Raw genomic sequence first — 23,422 nt, forward strand, 5'->3', positions numbered from 1 at the left:
CGGCGACGCCATATCCAGACTGAATGTGACTGCTGTCAGATAGGCCTGCCGGAGAGCTGATCAATACACATTAAATGGGCGGGTTCCTGGCGGAGTTATTATTCATCAGCCACTGCCTCTTTCCGAGGGAAGAGGCGGATTACGTTAGTCATAAATCATATATACCACTCGATGCCATTCACAACGGAAAATCCCAATATGCCCTTGGATGGTTGATAACCTATTGAGTTTATAATAGCATCACTAGCTATAACATTGTTTTAATAATATGAATGCCACTTTTCTTACATTTTAACCTTATACATATTTCATTAACTGCAACTTGGCTTTGGCAATGTTTTATAGTTGAGTTCAACTAATCTAGTAAATCTAGTTTAGCTTTGTTTACCTTCTGTAAAAGAGCCATGGACCGATTAAAAACCGTTTAACACCTATAACTCGTTAACGTGCAATTTCACGTGACTGGCAACCCAAAACTAGCTGATGTAACGTTAGCTAGCTAGTACTTATTACAACTGAACTATAAAGCTAAACTTCAAAATGATGTAATAACCATTAATAAAAGCAATATTTTAAATATTTGGACACCTTAGTAACGGATGTTATTAGAAAATATACAGGCTTTATGGGTTTTATTAACTTAAATTGCAGGCTATCCCTAAAATTGGTTTAAAATCAAATGTTAGCGTTAACGTTAAGCTAACTAATGTTAAGTTAACGTTTAGTCAAAGTTAAGCTAACTAACATTTAGTTAATGTTAAGCTAAATGACGTTTAGTTAAGGTTAAGATAACTAACCTTTAGTTAACATTAACTGACGTTTAGTTAACGTTATGCTATCTAGCGCTTAGTAACATTTTGTTAACGTTAAGCTAACTAACGTTTAGTTAATATTAAGCTAACTGACTTTTAGTTAACGTTATGCTATCTAGCGCTTAGTAACGTTTTGTTAACGTTTAGCTAACTAACGTTTAGTTAATATTAAGCTAACTGACTTTTAGTTAACGTTATGCTATCTAGCGCTTCGTAACGTTTTGTTAACGTTAAGCTAACTAACGTTTAGTTAATATTAAGCTAACTGACTTTTAGTTAACGTTATGCTATCTAGCGCTTAGTAACGTTTTGTTAACGTTTAGCTAACTAACGTTTAGTTAATATTAAGCTAACTGACTTTTAGTTAACGTTATGCTATCTAGCGCTTAGTAACGTTTTGTTAACGTTTAGCTAACTAACGTTTAGTTAATATTAAGCTAACTGACTTTTAGTTAACGTTATGCTATCTAGCGCTTCGTAACGTTTTGTTAACGTTAAGCTAACTAACGTTTAGTTAATATTAAGCTAACTGACTTTTAGTTAACGTTATGCTATCTAGCGCTTAGTAACGTTTTGTTAACGTTTAGCTAACTAACGTTTAGTGAACGTTTAGTTAACGTTAAGCTAACTAACGTTTAGTTAACGTTACGCTAACTAATGTTTACCCAGTGAGCTAGCCAAATAAGCTAGTTAACAAATGTTTTTGCCAATGTTTACCAATATCATATTATAACCATTGCCTAAGATATATTATCTTAGCCTCGATCTTTTTGCATAATTTTACACACAGACACACGTTTATTGTACAATATATAACTAAGGTTAACCTAAGAGCAATAACATAATACAGGATAACTTTTGTAGCATTACTTTAGCTAAAATGTACAAATGCATAATTACAAGGTTAGGAATTTTACTTAACTTGCATTTTGATTGAATGTTTTACTTACCTTTGTTACACTTGGCTCCAGTGAAGCAACAACAATCACATTGGAGGTGTTAATTTCCCTGTTCAAAGGTTAACTGAATGGAGTGGGAGAAAGACAACCAGGCAGAAATGTACGTATTATACATGACACATTTTATTTTATTCTGAGAATGAGCTGTGAACACTTGTGGGATGAAAGGTGGTGTAATATTTTGTGGACTCTCTCGAGTTAGGGCAAAACATTTGGTATTTAAGTGGCAGGAAGTCCCACAACTCACCTGGTCATGATGAACTTTAGCAGAATCATTAGCTCCGGTAAGGAAAATGCTTTTTCCCCACAGCAGACATGTTGAAGCACAGGCGATATCAATAACGATGGCTATGTTGCGTTCAAGTTTGTAATATGTCAACATGTTTTCCATGAAAATGTGAGTTAGACTCTTTTACCTTATTAAACATCAGCTCTTCACAGGCCCCCACCCGGCAACTACTGTTCTGGTACACACAATAGTGCACCCTTGTGACATTAGTGATATTGTTTTTGCTACATCACAGTATTACAAGTATTATATACTTTATATATGTTTACAAAGAGGTACAGGAAATCGTCTGTTGAGCTAGGGGTGGGCAACATGGATAAAAGCTAAGCCTTTATCACGGTGTATATATCCGTTTATTTGATGTAATATCTAAAAATATATTGCAAAAAAGTAAATGTTCTGTAAAAACAATTTAGATTTTTTTATGGATACAATTCAGGCTAATAGAGCACTTTAAATACCTAAAAACAATCATAAATCCAACATGGTAACTGTGCTGTCCTGTTACTCAGTTTGGAACATTGTCAGAGATGATCCAACCTCAAAATAGTAAGAAATATCTACTTTGGCTTGAATGGTACGTCAAATTAAAACCTAATTTATCATTCATACATTAACAAAAATGACCCCAGCACTTATTTTGAATTAAATCTGAAGATCTGTTTGACATTTTTAGAAACACAATCCCAAACCAAGAAAGCAAACTTGATTTTTTTTATTTGACTTTTTATTCACTTGATCATTTTCTCCAACCCAAAGACAAGAATACACAGCATAAATTGAAAATATCCCATTTAATAGTTTACAACTTCTCTTTAATCATCATTTCATCCTTTCAGTCGGACATTCACACTCATCTTGATGCCATGGAACCGGGATTCAGTTCAACATGTCAAACTCCATTGGAAAAAGTGAACCCCACCCTCCCCCAACTAATCAGACCACATATTGTTTTACAGTCAGGACAGGCCTGGGGGTTACAAACAGATTTTGTTTTCAAAATACAACAGATGCATTTTGTTTTTGATTCAGCAGGGAAAGTGAACGCGTGTGGCAATTCAGATGCTCTTCCAAGCCCTTTACACTGAATTCACCGCAACAAATGAAAAAACAATCAATTATCCAATTAATCCAAATGAAGGATGCACACTTTTGTCACTCTTAAAAACATTAACAGTATTGTGAGCACTATCTGAACAGCTTCTTATTGTACATATCAGTTCTGACCAATGGAGGTGGAGTGACAGATTTTAATCATTTGAATTTTTCTTGCATTTCAAAAAGAGTCTCAGGTCAAGTGTAGAAATGACAGTATTTACACTGGTTTTCACATGCAGCTCAGAAGCTGAAAGTTGAAACTGCAGCCAAAAATCATGTCCCATCTAGATAAAAGACATGTCGCACACCATCACGCTCTCTCAAGCATGAGTATTTTCTCTTTCAGTCTCACCCACACTCAGTCTCACTCTCACACACACACAGACAGACAGACACACGCTCTCTCACACAGGCTCACACACACACACACACACACACACACACACAGATATCACCTCAAATGCTGACCACACCCCTGATGGGTATTTGTTTCCGTTTCTTTTCTTCCTTTTAAGTTACAGTGTCCAAAGCACTTATGTTGGGTTGATCTCCATTTGTACATTTAAAACTGCATGAATTTACGGTATAATTGAAAGAACTGATCAGATGTGATTAACAAGGGTACATACTGGTTGAATAAGACAATACAAACAACACCAACAAAAACATTCAGGAATAGATGTATGAAAATTCCTTTCCCATCCCGACAGCCTTCCATTTTGCACAGCTCCCCCTTGTGGTCATAAGCTAGTAACTCAGACTTGTCCTAGGTTTATTTTGTGGCTAGTGCAGCACTCCGTAAACACAACGAAAAAAGGTCCTTCATATCCTGCCTCTATTGATGGTCATTTCAAGTTGAATTTTTAACAGTAAGGGCTCATTTTGACTTGATGTGTTACAGCCCTGCCTTTTGTATCGGTGACTACAAAGAGAAACTTAAGCTGTGCCATGCAGGGGCAAATAACGCCAGCCGTAAGGGACTAACAGTAAAGAAAGGCAGCCAAAAAAAAGCCCTGTAATGTTCAGACCCAGGTAAGGACAGATACATATCTGGAATCCAATTCAAACCGGACCATACTGGGAAAATAATCAAAGGTTGAGAGATTAAAAATCTCTCTAGAGTGGCACTTGATTGCTCAGTACATGATGCTTTTAGGAAGGTGCGACATGGCAGACAAAAAGGTAACCAGGCATGACCACAGGTCATCATTTCACAATACATTTGTAAGTTGAAGGGAGTTTAATAGATCAAATTGTCAAAAGTGCAGCACACTAAACCAAACAAGGCCAGAAGAGTTGCATCGTGGCAAGAACCCTGCTCCCTTTCGTAGGAGGGCATGGATGGATGGACACATGAGGCTTTTGAGGAGCAGGGAAGTAGACGAAACAAGGTGCCACTTCTGCTGCTGTGCAGCACTGTGCTTAGGTTTCTCAGTAGTACAGTACATCAGTCAGACAACATCTGTTAAAATAGATGCAACCCTTATTCCAGCATCCAAAGGAACCCCGACAAGTAGCCGACTATCTTCGTTAAAGTAACACATCTGATCATGAATGAAGTAGGAAGAATGGAAAATTAAATGCAGCTCAATTGCATCCTTTTAAAGATCTTTTTTTTGTACATATATGCATACAATTATACTTCCTAGCTAATCTTTTAAGTCTTCGTGTGGGTTTTATTTAATTTGATCAGCTTTTGTTTGTTTTACAACTATATACAATGTACAGGCAGCAGATCATATATATCTTTTACAATGAATGAGTGATGATACAGGGAGGTCTTCATAGACTGACGTTGACTAGATTATTTAGACAATATACATCGTGAATAAATGGAATTTTTAGAAAATGGTATCTAAAAAAAGGATGAAAGATAGTACAAGAGACAAAATTGTAAAAGCCCTCAATATGTACAGAAAAAGCCAATATAGCATTTGTCAACAGAAAAAAAAAAAAAAGTTAAACTGAAATAATTTTCTCCATATACACATATAGCTCAAACATATTTCCAAAGCTAATAGTCTCTCTGATTTGGTCACACACGTTAGAAGAGTGAAGCATAGTGAAAAGAAGTCTACAGCCTGATTGAACATCTGAGGATCTCAACACAGCATCGCAGGGCTGCTGACCTAAGTAAGTAATGAGATGCCAGACTACCATTAGTTCCTTCATGCAGATGCTCCCCTTGATTGCAATTCATGACGAAACAAAGCTGTTAATCTACTCAACTTAAAGTTAAAAGAAAAAGAGAACGTTGTGAGGTATTAAGGTTACAGTCTCCGACAGCGTGGTCAGAATTCTGATTTGGAGAAGACGACAGCCAAGAAATTATAACAGTCACCGTAGAAACAACCCGTCCTAGTACCTCAACCAAGTGATCCATACTCACACTTAATATATGTTGACCGGGGGGGAGGGGGTCTTAATGATATTTCACTTCAGTGCAAATGTATACTGTTAAAAAAAAAACACTTGAAACCTTGTAGCCAGCCCATGAAAAGTTTACATCTATTAGCTGCCTTGATCTTTAAGATTTGCTTCGTTTTAGGCCGTTTGACATTTCTAAATGGGAAGTCTGCCACACAGTATAGGTAAAGAAATGAAACGATTGTGTAGCTATAATTTAGGTTTTTGTCGAAACAAAGACAGAAAGACATGTGGACATCTTGGTAGGCCAGTATTAGTGTATGGCTGAGTATTATGAGAGGTGAAATATTACTTATTTAAATGATATACCAGTTCAAATCCATCAAGACCATTTCCTTCAGATTGAAAACACAATCAGCACACAAGTAGACTTACAAACGAAGCTCATACAGAACTCAATAGTTCAGGGGCTTTTATCTAGCCAAGTCAGAAAGGCACATCACTTTGATATCAGGCATAAATAATTAAGTCAAATTACTGCAGAAATAAAACATACTTTCACAAAATAGTGCCAATAAGATGAGCGTCCCCATCAAAGAAGACAGCCGTGAGAAAGAAGACGTGAGGGAAAAAAAGCATTCAGTGCATGTAACTACATTCATAACAAGCTTCATTTACATGTATGTGCATGGTGACTAGATTCAACCAGGTTAAACAAATCTGAAAGGTATCTAAATTTCAGGCTAGACCGTGAGGACACAGATGCAACAGAAGTTTAAACGCAGATCTCGAACACAAATGCAATCAGCTCATCTTCATATAAATTTCAGGCCTGAATTATATCCATCTTAATGAATGAACCTCCTCAAATTATGCAAAGCAATTGACCGTTGCATTTATTATACAGATCTAAGCCTAAAAGCTAAAGATGAGATGATTTTAGGAGAGCTGCGTGGGGAAGTCGGAGGACATTCTCTGAAACTAGCCACCTGTGATCAAACTGGGCATCTTGAAAACAAACGTAGACTACTTCCTATACAAACATAGGATAAAGAGGCCTACTACCAAAACCAGAAATTCCCCTCAGAGCTCGAGTCGGGATGTGAATGTGATCCTATCAATGCTCAAACATGCTTTAAGCAAATTAATGTAATTCAAAATGAATACAACTCTGACAAGTCATATCACTCATGTGATGTGTGGACTGTTAAAAAAAGGGTTACCCAAGAAGACTGCACTAAAGAGACCTTTTTTTCTGCTGCCATCTTCGGACTGAAGATTCATATCAATGCAAAGCCAATCAGGACATGAATGAAGTGTTTCTACTGCATTTTGCTTACTTTTAAATAAAACTATGGTTACTGCAGTGCCGATAGTGGGCTACACATTTCCTCTACAGTGACATGAGAGGTTCAATGTGCCACATTAAATGGTGTGCATATGTGCTTTTGTGGGTTGTAATGGCGCTGGGCGGAGGGTGTGTGTGTGGAAGATAGCACTATAAAACAAAAGACAAGATGGAAACTAATTAAGAAAGAAAAGAGAAAGTTCATTGATTGATATGTTTTCCCAATTATTCAGGTGATTTCAATAGGGTCTTCGTAACATCTGTATTTTACTCCTGTGTTAGATGCTCTGCTGCTTCCCATGCAACTCGAGGGCAGCGGACTGCAGTGACGTCACAGGGGGGTCCGTCGGAAGAAAGGAGGGAGGTGAAAGGAAAATCGTTTTCATAGTTCCCTTGTTGGGGCTTTTAAGAGCAACAGAAGCAGCTCATCACTGCCAGGACTGAGGGGGGAAGTTATTAACCTCAGACAGGTCTTGCACAGGCGAGCCTTTGAGGGTGTACGTCAGCTTGATCCTCATTCGTAGCTGTTGCTGAAATTGTGTGAGGATGATCATGTTTATAAAAGACGAAATGCTTGCAAATCATTTGAGACTGCACAGGTCATAAAATGTATGTCATGTGTGCTTCAAAAGACAAGAACAATAAATAAAAATGTGAGCGACAAACTCACCTTCTGTGGGTTGAGGACTCTGATGACCTGTGTGACAGTTCCCTGGTTGAGTGCTGGGACAACGTTACTGCTTGGGGAGAGGAGCTGCAGCTGGAATGTCTGACAAAGGGATAGGGAACACTGTGTTAGATGCAAGTCTAAAGATTCGCATGGAGAAATGAGGTCATTACAGGAGCGTAAAATAGGCTCACAATGATTACACACCGACCACAACTGATGGACCTTCAAATTAATCAATTGTACATTTTCAATTTGGATAATGTGATCGTAAAAAAAGGCAATGCGGAAGAAAATGAAACGTAACCCAAACACATTTTTTGCTGCCTTATCCACCATGACTGCCAGAGCTCCTCAACAAATAATAATAATACATTTTATTTGAAGATGCCTTTCTTGGCACTCAAGGACACTGTAGAAAATACTTCTATTGCTCATCTTTCTGTCTAGCCAAACACCGATTCAGGATGGCACCACAGGTAATTGTGGGTCTTATAATGCAGTGAGGCAACAGTATCTTTCTCTGAGCTACCTGGTGAATAGATCTCTAATAACTGATATTCAAAGCAAGTTACTTGGAAACCTTTAGTGTTTCTTTTATGTTTTATGATTTCCTGTCCTGTTTAAGACAACATAATCTGGTGTAAATTCTCCACTACAGAAAGAAAAGACTGTGTTGGCAGACTTGCACTCAGTAAAACAGCATATTACTTTTAAAGTTTGTAACTATTTGTACAGTTACGCAAAAAATGTATCCATCGGTTTGAATTGGTTTTGGTGCCAAAAGTCAAAATATTACCAAAATAAAAACAACAAAACTAGTTACAGCTACTATAGACAGTAGGAAATAGCATACCAACAACATTGTAATTCTATTATTTATTAATTTCCACTAGTAACTGATCAGTTTACAGACCCAGATGTAACCTAAAGCTGCAGTAGAAAACATTATATTGTAATGCTATACAGGAAAGTCATCAGTAATGAACACCATTATGCAGTAGAAAAAAATTAAATTCAGCCACTTAATATCATTGTCAGATGGTGCCTACTTGCTTACCTTTGGTACTGCAGCCTGAAAAACAAAGTCTGTCATATCTGCCTCTGTTGAGTTTGAAGCATGGATGGTGATGACAGCGATGTTTGGATTGGGATTAGCTCTCTCAAATGTGAAGTCTATTTTCAGACCATTCTTGTTGTAAGCCGTCATGGGAGGAATAGCTATAGAGGAAGAGACCGTTAAAGAGATTTAGAGGTTTGACAACCAAGCATTTCGGTGGATGTGTCATGGTAAAGAAGGAAAGAAAAACACGTTGACCAAGTGCCATAATACATGACAATACCAAAAAATGACTGTATATTTGGGAGTGGATGGTCAAGTGGAGCAACAGACTCTCACCTGCAGCTGCAATGTCATTAAACAGGGGCTGTGAGGAGAGGCCATCCAGGAGAAAAGAGGGTTGGGAAGTGGGCACAGAGGGAGCAGGAGCAGGGGCAGGGGCTGGGCCGCCTGGAAAGAGGGGACAATGACACACAAGGGTTTCTATTTCTAGTCACCTTCTTTTTTTTTTATACCAAAACAGGAGCAGGCACAGGCTGGACATCACATTCACACGAGTGGCCAACAACTCTACACCAGGTCCTAGAGAGCTTTAAGGAGAGCATCCTACCACTTAGCGAGAGGTCACCTAGCAGGTCAAGCAGCTCTCCTCCAGCTGAGGCAGGCTTGGTGGGCATTGTGGTCTGGATGACTGGCACCACATCGTTACCACCCAGCAGGTCTAATAAATCGTTAGCCTGGGAAACAAGGACCACAAGATGAAACACCTGCAAAATCTATGTAAATAGCACATTATTTGACAGCAACGCTACAAAAAGAAATAATTATTCATTAAAAATCATTATTAATATTATTATACCAAAGATCTCATGGTTGGAAAAAGTGTTTCTCTCTTGATCTATTGACTCAAATCAAGAATTGCATGGTCTTTTCATCATATTAAAATGGCCCTCACCTGGTTGGCTGGCTGGGTGATAGGTGGTGGATGTTTTGATTCCACAACAGAGGGCTCTGTCTCCCCATTTGTCTGTGCAATCTCTGTGGGGCCATTAGTAGCAGTTTTCTCCATAATGGGCATTCGCTCTAGGAGAGCTGGCCTAAAAGTCAGGGAACAAGCAAGGAATAAGGAGGGAGACGAGAGAAATAGTCCAATGTGGTTGTTTTGAGTAGTGGATTTCTAGCAGAGTGTAATTCAGTTTCACCTCATGTGGTCATATTTCTTGAACAGCGCATTGTACTCCACAGCTCTCTGCTGAAGCTCCACATCGATGCTGCTGCCATATATTGACACCACCTTCTTGATTCGGCTGAAACAATATTTTAAATATTGCATGTAAAAAAAGGGGGGAAAGCAACATTGATAATGATTTAACGACTTCATCACCTTAGCATCCAAATGTTTGCAAAGCTTCAAAGAACAGGATGACTGTAAAAGACTACTATTACTCACTTAACACTGCTGAAGCGAGTGGAGAGCTTCATGATAGCAGTAAGGGAATAACCTCGGGTGACAGGTGTGGACAAGTTGGACACCAGGAGGCCTTCAAGCACATCCAGAACTTCATCCTCAGTCACCTTCAGAAGAAAGGGAAGGAAAAACAGCATCGTATGACCCATCGTCTCGAGTTTGAGGTTCGTGCATGTGGTGTTCAGCTGGGATTCTTCCATGTGTACCTGGATAGGCTCCTCCTCCTCACACTGTCCGGATACTAGCAGGTCCCCGTACTCTCCTATGCACCAGGACGCCACCTGCACTAGAGGTTGCTACACAACACAGACACACAGGTTCACTTTGATTTACTCTGTTTGCATCAAAGACAGAGATGTCCAAAATCATGATGCAAACCCAAACGGCTCTAACCTGTGAGATGTCATCCAGCAGTGCTTTGTAAAGTCTTTGTACTGTATAAGCATGCATCTCCACACTGTTGGTGATGAGCTGGATGAGGTTGGGAACAGAGTCGTCTCGCACATAGCTCCCTGCCTGTAAGGATGAGGAGAGATGTCAATCAGAAATGCAAATGTGTCTCAAGTATTCATGTTTCCAGTAAAACTAAAGCAGCCTTGACTGCGGAGGTTGAATTCCCTCCAGCAAACAAAAGCATTCGAGGCACTGGAGTGTTCTTGGAGTATACATACTGTTGTCAGGACTCTCATAATGGTGTCTATGTGCCATCTTTTTGAAGGGGCATACCTGTAAGATGATACATTGGTTAGTCACAGAAGAAGAGTCCTGAAGATGCTAAATGATCTAAATTCTATACAGTTAGGAGACAAATGCTGTCAGAAATAAAATGGTATCAACATGGTCTGTCAGACGATGGATCACTCATTTTCTCATCATCCAGCATTTCAATGTTAACCTTCCCCGTCGTACCACCAAATGTTTAGCTGGATACATGTCATAGAACGTTGTACTTTATTCTGTAGAGGTGCTTATATTACCTCTTCTGGGGCATAACTGATATTAAGTCTAAATGTATCCAAGTCATGCAGATACAGTTACTTCCGACAGGTTCTAGCAACTTTGACCAGTGTGCTTGAAGTGCTTCGAAAGGAAAATGAAAAGCTGAAGATCTCTTTCACAACTTTGCACATGTCACGGTCACACAGGATGTGCCAGATTATAACGAAGCAGCTGAGCACAGATGTAAAGCGAGTGAAGTCTGTGTGTCGGTGGCATACTTCTCTGCAGCTAGAAACACTCCTGATGCACAGTCTGCTTTGAATTCCGGGTCACAGGAGTCCAGGAAGTAGAGCAGCTCTTTCATCATGCCTCTAATGTTGTTGCCGTTCACCAGGGCGAAACTCAGTTCCATCGCACGTCTACACAACAATGACAAGTGGACAAAAAGGTCAGATACATAAGGCTACAGAGCAAGAAAAACAAGATTGTGTTTAAAAGGGATAAGTTGGGTGTTTTGAAGTTGTTGTACGAGGAATTTATCCATAATCAGTGTATTATCTACAGTATATGTCTATGTATATCGGCACACAGTTTTGAGAAAGGAGGCAGGAGCCCCCGCATGGGAGCAAAGCAATGTTCTGCTTTGGACCGGGGCAGCAGCAAAACACTATTTTTTAGCCACGAAAATAAATAAATAAAAGAAACCAATATCCATTTAAGTATACTTTATCTTGGCCTCATACAGCCCCTTCCAACAGGGAGCTAAACTTACATTGAAACATATCTATACTCTCTTCAAACCACCAGACTCAGTTGCCAGAAACAGTACAGATACTGTTCACTTTCAGTTTCCTGTTTAATATTCTAAATATAGTGTAGACAGAGGCTGATATAGATTGTTTTAGGTGGGCAACATTTAGGTGTCTAAAATGTGTTCGCTGCTTCACATACAATGCTTTGCTCCCGCACCGGTACTCCTGTTGGTTTGTCAAATCTGGCAGTGTGCCGACTGCTGTCCACATACACTGACCTTTGAGACCTCAAATAACCTCACCTCATAACCCCCAAACCAACCCTTTACGTCATGTGTGCACTTGTGAATCACCTCTTGATGGACACATCCAGGTCTTTTAAACAATCCACAATGGTGCTACGGTGTCTCTGCACTGCATTGTGGTCCGTCTGTACAGTCTTTAGTAGAGATGTCAATGCCACGTATCTGGAATAGTCCGTTAAATTGAGACATTGAAATCAATAAAAAAACATTCTGGAGGACTCGATGTGTGCAAGGTTAAGCATATAAGCAAATTAATTACCGTATATTTTTGTCATTGTTAAGAAGGAAGCGACCAAGTATGTTAATGGCCAACACCTGTAAGATAGAAGGCATTTAGCCAAGAAAAAAACAAATTGCTTATACAAAGTTTTCCTTTAAATCAAATTGACTCACCCTCAATCCACTCTCAGACTTGATGTCCATTATGGTCAAAACAGTCTCATAGAGAATCGCATTGCCTACATTTTTACTCGTCTCTGTGTTCGTTGCAACCTGTAAATACAAATGTCAATTTGTCAAAACAACACTCAACTCTTAAGAAGCCATAAACACTGATCATGTTTAATTCTAACCTGTGCAAGAATGTCATTCATTGCTTCACTGGAGTCATCATCACTCTTGCCTAAAATCCGCAGTAGTCTCAATATCCGAACCTAAGGAAAGAAAGTCCAAGTGTGACGCATCTTTTTGACAGCCACTCTGAAATCCCTGCACTTACAGTACACAGTACACAGTACACAGTACACTACTGGCATCAAGAAAGGGCATTCACCTGAAGGAAAGGGTCGCTTATGCCCGACACGTCATGCTCAGGAGAGTATCCAGACATGATTAGGTTCTTCAGGATTCTCACCAACTGTGGAACCAGCTACGAGAAGACCAACAGAACAGAAGAGGAGAGGTGTCACAGTATTTTGTGTAGATCTCTCAAATATTCTACTTTTTCTCTTTAACATTTCATAACATTGTTCAATAATGTTTGAATTGTCGTGATGTTTTTAAGTTAGTAAATCTCTCATTGACAGAGGTAGCCAGCCAAACTTATATCAAGAGCAAAGGGGTTGGGATTTTTTTCTAATAGAGGAAATATGGTTAAAAGTTGGGTGATTGAATAGCCACAGTTTTGAAGTCAAAACCTTAAATCATACAAAAAATATTAAGATTACAATACTTCTAAATATATGTATATTTAAATGTTATACATTTGCTAATCTATGTAATTACATTCTTTTATTGCCTAATAAAAGCAGTTATTGAAATGTAGCCTTAAAGAAACACGCCAACAGAAATAGATGAAAGCGTAGCCAGCGTTATATTACAAGATTAGGCATCAATGTCATCTCTTTACACCCAGAACAGAAATAAGTGTAGGTTTGGAGTTGTCAGAAGGTGTACTTTCTTTACTTTTAGTTTTACTTTGCAGCCTGCTTCCTGTCTTTGTGTTTTGCCAGCCTGAACACATTTCACACAAGCTCACTTTCCTTGATAAATGATAAGAAATCGTCTCCTCTGTGGTGGGTGTGACGACGAACAAGCAACCCAAAATGCCAGAGGGACCTGAGACCTGTTACTGACATAACAAATAAGCTACACTCCAACAGTGACACAGATACAGTGGAAACCACCTGCTCCTGGTGACACCGGTGACAGTCACCCAAATACACCCACCCAACGGCTTTTAAATAAACAGTGATCTAATGAGTTGCATATTAGGCAAAATTATTCCTCAAAACAATAGTGAAAATGTATCTGACAAATGGACCATAAGATTACTTTTATAATATTCAAAGCACTGACATAGTAATGATCACCGTACAAGTTAAGGAAATTAAAATCGTAAAAAAAACACAACATGACATTACTCAACACCAATTTGGTTACGTCTGAGGTGAGTGTGAGGAGTGATTACTATTTACAGCATGCACCAGCTATGAGAGCAGAATGTAGTCTTACCTTCTCATTCTAACACAATGCAGGAATTGTAACAAAGACAAATGACAGAAAAAATATGAGGTAGATGTTAGGGGGGGGAAACTGGAAATCATTCACTTTCAGAGAGTTTAAAATAATGTCAAGATCATGAGCATGAGGGGTGGTGCTTCTAGCACAGTTTTACACCTAGAGAAGGAGAGGTACAGCAGCAGTTGAAATACAAGAGGAAAAGACAGTGGTAGGAGATAAAAGATCGAGACATACTTTGAATGTAGAGCAAACCTAGAGCACAATCCCAGCCTCAAAAGTTTAACATGTTTGTACACGATTAGCTACACCGAAAAGAAATGCGTACGCAAAGGAGAATGAAATATGACATGAGCTTAAAACAAATGCATACGTAACTACTTTAAGGTCCTGTGGGTCAAATAATCTGTTTATACCTTTCTGAAGTGTGCCAGCATGTCAGGACTTCGTTCACACATCTCAGTGAGGAGGACAACTGATGTATGGAGAACACCTGGGCAATTGACAAAGTAAAGGCTAAATTAACAACAGTTTCTCTGCATCACCCGTTTGTTACTGGGCATTCAGACCTAAAAACACAAAGGACTATGTACACGAGGTACCTGCCATGCTGATATTAAAATGTGATTAACACACAATGCAAAACATGTACCAATACACAGGCTTTGCTCTTGTGACCCAAGTCAAGAAAGTAGTAGACCGCTTCCCTTCCACATTTTGTTATGTTGCAGCCTTATGCTAAAATAGAATTCAGTTTTTAGACAAGTTATTATTTTTAATAACTGTGCAAATTCCAATTCTATTTCTGCTTTGTCATTATGGGGTATTGAGTTAAGTTTGATGAGGGGAAAAATGTATTATTTTAGCATAAGGCATGTGACAAAATGTGAACGTTGTATTCTAACACCGTTTAAAATCATCAGTGACTTTCTGATTTTACATTTTCTAAGTAATAAATTCTGTTACTTATGTACAAGAGTACGTATTCACATAATTGAATATAAAAGTGAATGTACATGATGCATAAATATGATACATGGTGTAGTTACAATATGCATTTTTACTAATCCATTGTTCCTTTTCTTATTAGTTTGCACCAGCAAGTTGTGTATCTTATACTGTATATTGTTAGACCATCTTCCATTTACTGTATACATTATTCCTTGCAGAACAGACAATGATCTACAAAAATAGCAAATTATTATTTTCAAATTGTTTTATCTAAAGCAATCACTATTGCGTTGCCACACAATGTCATGTCATCGATCAAGTTATTTCTGTGCGGTTACAAAACATCTTTTCCAGTGACATACTGTATCTCCCCTAAGTGGGGTACATGTAAGCCCCGCTGTTTATGACAGACTCATTAATTCCACTCTCCTCTACAAAGGACACCACAAAAAGGACATGAGCCAGCCAGCTCCTCTCAGCAAAGTACTGAGTGGCAGGAAAAAGGACAAAATCTGCATTGCTGTAGGACAGGCTCACTAACGCCACAAGCCAACAACTGCTTCCTGACCAAACGTTTGCACTAACCATGGTTTTTCTCGCTCAGCAGGTTTTTTGTGGCTGGAAGGAACATTTCCATAAGTTCTGGAACCTTCCTGATGACATGAACTGCACACAATGCCGCCTGTCAACAGATATTTAAACAAAAGACACTTAGGGAGGAAATGGTTTAACAATATTTCACTGAAGCACACATGGCTACATTTTCATTCATGAATGGTGAACTGCAGAATTAAAACCCTTCAGAGCATTTATTTACACATGAGTCTTACTTTTTTCCTCAAGTAGGAGTTGGATGTTTTGAGCAGCTTCTCTACCTCCCCAGCCAAGTCACGACACATTTCTGAGGAACCCATGCAGCCCAAAGTGCACAAGGCCAGGCCCTGGACATACTGTGTGCTGTGATTCAAGTCACTGTGTTGAGAGAAGAGAGTTCAATGAGCCATGGAAACAATATAGATGCAAAAAGAAATGTTGAATGACAGTTTCAGTAACAGGTAAGGTAGATTGTGGGGTTTCACCTTATTCTTTAAAACACAGGTCATACATTTAATCTCTCATTAACATTGAAATACTGCACATTGTAAAACAAAGCAACCACTTTATAGCAACATATTTAATATATCCACTGAGGATCTGGCCTTAACTTACTTTTTAATGCAATTTGTCATTAGTAGGTGGACGTCCTGCCTCTCGTCCAACAGCAGCATAGCTCCCAAATAACCTATCCGTTTGTCGGTGAACTTCTGGGATGCAATCAGCTTCAAGCACTCCAGCTGGAACACAAGTCATTATGTCACAAAACTGTCCCAAGGGTGTCAGCGTTGTAACAAAGTCACTGGGAATCCAAAAAGCTTCTTCTATTAATTTTGCCCATCCACATCACAAAACATACCTGCCCAAAGTGTGCTGGGTAGCCCAACATGTGCATATAAAGTAGCTTTGCCACATTTCGGCAACGGTATGTATTGTCTTCCTCTCTAAAGGATGAGCGGATAGCAGCACACTCTTTCTGGATCATTTCACGCTCCTCTGCCTGGGTCCGTGCTGTCCGGATAGTCCGGATCAGCTCCCGCAGTCGGATCGGAGCTGGCATTCTCTGGAAAACATTAAGAAAAGAAACAAATTGGCACTTATTCCCATAGGCTTGGCACTACAATAGAGCATACATTAAAAAGAAGAAAAACAGTAAAGCTACACTTCTAACAATAGAACGAGGATAGTAAATTGTGTTCCACTGCAGCATCTTGGTTGTTGGTACAGAAGAAATGTGTTTTATGACCAGATGCAGAAGTTAACACATTCTCTGGTTTCGAGATTTCTCCAAATAAGAAGGTGTCTTAGTTGCATGTAACAGAACAACTAAAAGTATTTGTGGGAGACAACCCCACTCCCAAAACTCCAGTGGTAAAAGACATGATAGATAATCAAATAGATACTATTCCCTTTTCAGCGTTTTTTAAATAGTATTAAAAGTGCAGAGAGAAATTCCATTTCCTCACAGAGAAGCTTCTGAGAGCACACAAGCTTTAAGCGACAGGAAGAGGTTTAAATATTTATGGGTACATGCTTAGTTACAAGAATACATTATCTTGTGTTTATATGTACCAACACACCCTAATAAACAAATTCAACATTCACTATACTTGCACACTTCATCAAAACAGGCAAGGTGGTGGAATCAATCGATGCTGCCCTCTTATAATTTGCTTGTATTCTCAAGTAATTTCTCACAGAATTAAAGATAACAAATGATTTAATGGAGCGTGTGTCAGCCCAGACATGTGCTCATTTTCAGGTTCATATTTTAATTTCTGTTAGATCTTGTTCACATGCTTTATTTTTCCTCGTGTCTGAATATACCTGTATTAATTCATTCACAACTGTATGGAGATCATAACAACTCATTTAAAATTAACAGTTTCTGAATAAGGGCTGTATATTTCTTCATGGATTGAAGGATTGACTTTGATACTTTTTATACAGCAATTAGACCTGTTTAATATTAATTTAAAAAAGTGATTTACATGATGAAAACTTAACTAAACTTCCCAGTGACCAACGAGAAGAAGCTAAAATTAAGTCCTCTTTGGATTTGTTGTACAACTTCTGTAAAGCTGTCATTTGTTACCTGTGGATGTAAATGCTTAAATGCAGGTTCTCACCATTTCAAGTCTCATCAAACTGAAAAGTTAATAATGCTGACCCCCTACTCAGGGAAAGGTACATTTTGTCTCCCATGTCTTGAAGGCTTTATAGCGTGCAGTGCATAATCAAGCTGCCACAGCCACAGAAACCATGGTAATTACTCTTTGATCCATTTTCTCCATACAACTAGTACTGAAGTGGACTTTTGGTAGGCAGAACTTAAAGGCACTTGGACCGAGCAGATAACCTAAAAATTTTTTTTTACAAAAATATGAGTATCGGGTATCAGGTTGCTGTGTTCGTGTACTTTTACGCCTACTCATAAAATGACTGCAATACAACCGCACCGGACACCACTAAGTGACAGCAATGACGTTAGCCTCTCATCAATTGAGCCGTGATGCACAAACATGTCAAATCCATCGTTTATCAACAGCTGCAGTATGTAAACTGAACAGACAGTCCTTGTAAGTCTCCACCACATCAATTCATTGAGCTGGGAAGTTGTTTGCTGTGTGTCTGCCTGGCATACTCTATCAGGGTTTCCCTCAGTGTATGAAGTCAGCAGTAACGTTGCAGCGTGAGTGTAGTAGTGTGTGATTCTCAGTGAATTAATGCTACAACTATTAAGACCCTTGAGGAGACACAAGCCAAGTTCCCGTGTCTTGTTGTCGGAGAGGTAATAATTAAAGTGAAGGGGGTTTGCCCCAAAATTAGCAACAACTCTGGCGCCTTTCAGGTTGGCTTATAATTACTGTGGACCAGCAGTATTCTTCTTTATGTGACATACTGCTCCAAAAGAAGAGAAATCGAAGTGCTGTCTGCACCCTGGAGCACAGAGGAGAGGTCCAGCCTACCTACACTCATGGTCGGCTTCAATCAGCTGTGGAGCACTGCAGTTTGTAAAATTATCATCATTGGTTGTAGAAATCGAAGGCAACAAATGGTGTTGAAGAATTGCTGGTTGGTTTTCAACTTACATCTTCTAATGTGCATATCACCAAGTACAGTTTTAGTTTTCATGTAGTTTATGCGTTTACAATCGCTGCAGTGAACAACTTTATTTATTAATTTATGGTTTATTTAATAGGAACAGATAGAGCATAATGTATACAGACAAAGTGAAAACAGCTATCCGATGCCAGAGCAGACTGGAGCCACACATTTGGCCTCTTCCAGTCACCTCGATAACACGTGATTCACCGTAAATGAAGAACCATTGGTCATCAGGCTAATTTATACACATTGATGAGGTGTTGTGCATTGACCATATGGTTGAAAGTGGGCATGGATGAGGCTGATCTACATGCACGCATTTCCAATTAGATTTGGGATTTATAAATAGAAATTGCACACTGGCAGGCGTATAAATCTGATTTATAAGCCTGCCTGGTTTTAAAAATCTGAATATTTTTTAATGCATGAAAAAATAAATTTAGTGTGGATTCTGCACATCGTTTTAAAATGAGACCCCTGACGATTTCCCCCCAATGATTTTATATGACAGTGCAACACCAAAGACTATGAGAGAGCTATGTGTAGCGGCTCAGTGAAATGGTTGGTGTCGGAATACTTTGTCTTGGAAATGTTGCTGCTATTGCTCTCACTAGAGCCCAGCCGAAATAATTATGGAAATCTTACTCGGTCCCGAGCTGGCTAATTGCCAGAGAGCCTCACATGTAAAAATCAACTCCAGCTCCTGTTCCCAGATGGCACAAAATTGCCTGAGCATTAATAAATGAAGGTGACTGTAAAAAGTCGCCTTCAATGATCCTAACATCATGTTTGAAATTAGTCTTAGTTGTAATACTTGATATCCCACTGAGTCTTTTTAGACCTATATACTCTGGAGGCTGCCATGTTTACATCGGAATGGGAAAAGTCATACCTTTTTTTTCATTAACTACCGCTGCTGAGATCAAATGAACTTATATGAAACTATGCCAGTTGACTGAGGGAAAGAGGACCCAGGCATGGAGGGAACGAGGGCCTCCTTTATTGCATAAGGTGGTGGTTGAATTGAAGAATTCACTATGATCAAACAGGAATGAGGGTGGTGGTCAGGCAAGGCCACACTTTAATAAAGCCAGAGATCTACGGTCTGTCTTTTTTACCATATAAATTACCTAAGCTGAATGGACCTTGTGTCGGGCCCCATAAATACTGAATGCCTTTCTCTTGCTGTGCTTACAATCAAATATGTACACATAGAAGAAGGTAAATCCAGCCTCTGCTGAGAGCTGATTAAATTAAAGTTCCTCATACTTGGAGTTGCAGTACAATGGCCCATTATTCTAAAATCAAGAAGAGGAATCATTTTAACATAATGCTATACCTTTTATGTTGTTACTATTTCTGGGAAGTGGAACAGTATATTTAGTTTAAAAGACAAAACTGAAATAAGGAGGGATTGAGCACATTGTAGGTGGATTAGAAAAACCACATGGGGGGCCTTGAACTTATTCAACAGTTGGGTAGCTACAGCCTTGGGTTCACTCACCAAGGTCAGCTTTACTGACCCTTACTACAAAGACAGAAAGGTAACTGTTCTCTTGCAGATCACGGTGGTGATCACACAGACGAGTCAGAGAATTCTTCAGACAAAGCAGCTCAGTGTACCTGGGGATATTTGGCAAAAACGTGACAATGACCAAAAGGTGCAGGTCCACGCCCTGCACCGAAAAGTTAATGAAAACAACAACACCGTGAAAATACATCTACAGTTTTGTAGATCACTTGAAGCAAGGTATCTCTGAGTGATTAACTCCAAGACCTCTAAACATTAACAACCGGACTAACATTATGGGTCCTTTTTTGTGGAATATCTTTCCGGGCGTACACTGAATTTACTGGGAAATGTTCATAATAAGCTTTTAGTCTCCTGAGAGTTGGAGAGCCAGCCCAGATTAGCTTTCAGAGCCTGACAACCTGCAACAAGGAAAAGGCACGCCACACCTCCCTTGTTCCACAGGGAGCATTCAACCTCAAGTCGAGACATCATACTCAAACCATTAAGAGATGAAACACAGTTTTACTTGCTGTTTCATTAAATCTGCACACTTTGATTACTTTGTTATAAAGTTAAAGACAGATTGAATTTCTAGCACTATCTTCTTTGTTGCAAAACAAAAACCTAGACAAAAAGATCATCAGACAGATGCAAGATGAGAAATTTACAGAGTCACCACTGGGGAGAAGCATTTTCCCTACTCAATTTGCCAGGCTGTTGTCTCTCTGTTACCCATGGCTTCAGATGTTAGAAACGCAATACTATCAAAGCAAAAGCAAACCACTCTATTCCGTCTCATATCACAAAGTATAATAATCAGCTATGCACAACAATAAATAATTAAACACTGTACATACATGAACAAGAAAAAGGAATATGCAAGAGTAAAAATTGTGTGACTCAGAACAGATTTTAGACTTATATTCCACCTACATAGTGGAAAGTTCCTTTGTAGAGGTTAAAAAAATGTGTTTGAGAGCTCAAATATGATGTTCACTGATGTAAACATTTTTGGTAGCCAGCCACACATACATTCTCTATCTGCAAACACTGTTAAATGTATGTGATAATACTATACATACATTTATATATACCTGGTGGTCAGTAGAGACAGCCGATAGCCCTACTGCCCTTACTAACTATTTGGCAATAATATCAGTTAATGGCTGAACCAGTAGAGGCTCTGCCGTTGTTCAATAGATCCCAAAACGATAACGGATTCCAGCATCATGAATTTGACACGAAGAACTAGCTATGTGCAAAATAAACAAGGGTCCAAAGAAGTTGTTGTAGCTTCCGAGAATGGGGCTCAGTTAACCTATGCAAATAGTTACTTGGCTGAAAAGCCAGCAGGAGAATCTTGCAAAGCAACACATGCTAATGCTGAAAATGAACTAGTAATGCTACCTCCAACATCTCCTCCACTGACTTTGTGGCTCTACTCTGAGGGAGTAAACAATACATTAAAACTCGGAGATTAACATCACAGATACTGTGCAAGTCAAATGCATTACAGTGGCCATGGTCACTATATAATATGATTGGCGATATTGAAATGGAAAGTCAGAAAGATAACAAGTGCAAAAAAATAAATTATGTTAAGAGTCTTTTGGAGAGTCTGGTGCAAATTCTCTTCAGTGTATGAGGGGACTGATTTGTAGATGCAGTGGCAATGCCTTGTATGACTGTGTCCGATTAATGAAAAATAAAGCTCTTCTTAAGTTAGTATTATGCCACGAGGTTAGTCACCAAGTCACTGTGATGGCAGAGTTTAAAGTTAAGTTTGAAATAAGGCCAAAGCTGTCTTCTTTAAAGCGTTACTGTAGTCATTGTGTTATTACTCTGAGTTATCAAACATCACAGGGCAACTTTGGATTATTTGAATCCTGGATATTTCTTCACCATGGGTTAATATTAGACAACTGTGTTTGGTCAGACAGTGGTCATTATCTAGGAGCTGGTTAATATTTTCTTGCACAGCTACCAAATAGCGATCCGACAAAAATGCACAGGAGTCGCCCAAACTGTACGTCACTCATTTGATCGCTTCCTACTTAACTCACAGCTGACTTCCTGAACCCACAAACCGTTTTAATAAAGACTGGTCTTCTTCGGCTGACGTATAGAATATTACAAGGCGTGTTTCTTTATGTTATCTTCCTAATTAAACACATTGTCAAGTAACAAAGTTATGAAACTAGAGCCAAAGGGAGTCCACGTCCTTAACACGCTAAGGTAGCTACGGTTAGCTTCATGGATATGCAAATGTAAAGTTGACTCGTTGTGGAGATATTTACAATTGGTCAAATGTTAGGAAAGTCTTAACCCATTTAAGAGCTTTGAGGGGAAACGTCAAATGCGTAATGTTACTTAGCTAACGCAAATTACACGTCGCAAAAGTCAGCTAACAAAAAGCTAACACTAGTATAGTTAGTCATTTCAGTGAAAGGGCAACATCTTAGGTTGACACCACAGCAGGAGCCTCACCTTGGCTGACATTTCGTCAAACGGTTAACACAAACAGCATTCGGCAATAGTGTCGAACTGGAAGTGCAGGCCATCGCAGGCTCGGCATGACACCTGCACCTGATCGCCGATTGATCAGGACATGATGCAGTTTAGGCCTCCTTGAAGCATTTGGATTATCAAGCTAGCGAGTCATCTGTGGCGTTAGCTAGCTACCTGACCACTCACTTGCTCCTAAATTACCTAATCCGAATACTATCTGAACTAAATATAAAATAGTGCGGAGCTAGCTGTTTAGCTGGCTAGATGGATATACAACATGAAGTTGGCATTATGTGTTGTCACGATGATTATGACTTAGTGGACGACCACACCACCTAACATTGGCGTTGAGCTTCACATCCTTAGCCCAGCAGGTAGTTAGCAAGGCTACAGCTAAAAGAATACACTACCCATGCTAGCTAACTTAGCTGCTGACAGGCACAACCCCGGTGCACTGAGGGCTGCGACTTCCTATGCAGCGCCACAGTGAGAGTTGTCAACGTAGACCAACGAACCGCTGATAGATACTCACACATAAAGACATTTTCACGCATTTCTGCCGATATAATATTCTTAGAGTATACTTACTAGCCGTAATGATGCCAGAAAATAACTGGAATCGTCTCTATTAGCAATGGAGGGAGGAACACACTAGACATGCAAAATGGTGGCTACTCCAGCCTCAGCACATCTACCGCAGGCGGAAGGTTACACTGACATGTCCC

At 39.2% G+C, this 23,422-nt stretch overlaps 1 protein-coding gene across 3 annotated transcripts; it reads right to left on the minus strand.

Annotated features, from left to right (window-relative positions):
* Positions 1 to 2,765: 2,765 nt before the first annotated feature.
* ap1g1 (adaptor related protein complex 1 subunit gamma 1) lies at positions 2,766 to 23,420 on the minus strand. 3 transcript variants are annotated; one of them, XM_084011305.1, is made up of 23 exons: positions 23,286 to 23,420; positions 16,428 to 16,631; positions 16,184 to 16,308; positions 15,805 to 15,946; positions 15,560 to 15,656; positions 14,440 to 14,516; positions 12,837 to 12,932; positions 12,637 to 12,717; positions 12,458 to 12,556; positions 12,324 to 12,379; positions 12,113 to 12,226; positions 11,286 to 11,426; positions 10,740 to 10,794; positions 10,462 to 10,584; positions 10,275 to 10,364; positions 10,051 to 10,175; positions 9,803 to 9,907; positions 9,556 to 9,697; positions 9,214 to 9,337; positions 8,940 to 9,050; positions 8,601 to 8,761; positions 7,544 to 7,642; positions 2,766 to 7,403 (listed from the first exon to the last, which is right to left on the minus strand). In XM_084011305.1, exons 2-23 carry the CDS (start codon positions 16,626 to 16,628, stop codon positions 7,302 to 7,304), a joined length of 2,466 nt encoding a protein of 821 aa, XP_083867431.1. In that variant the 5' UTR covers positions 16,629 to 16,631; positions 23,286 to 23,420; the 3' UTR covers positions 2,766 to 7,301. The 3 variants fall into 3 exon arrangements, with proteins under 3 accessions (XP_083867431.1, XP_083867432.1, XP_083867430.1); XM_084011306.1 differs by having other exon boundaries at positions 8,940 to 9,041; positions 9,211 to 9,337; XM_084011304.1 differs by having other exon boundaries at positions 9,211 to 9,337.
* Positions 23,421 to 23,422: the final 2 nt, after the last annotated feature.

This window comes from Eutrigla gurnardus (genome assembly GCF_963514095.1).
Source record: "Eutrigla gurnardus genome assembly, chromosome: 1".
Lineage (NCBI taxonomy): Eukaryota > Metazoa > Chordata > Actinopteri > Perciformes > Triglidae > Eutrigla > Eutrigla gurnardus.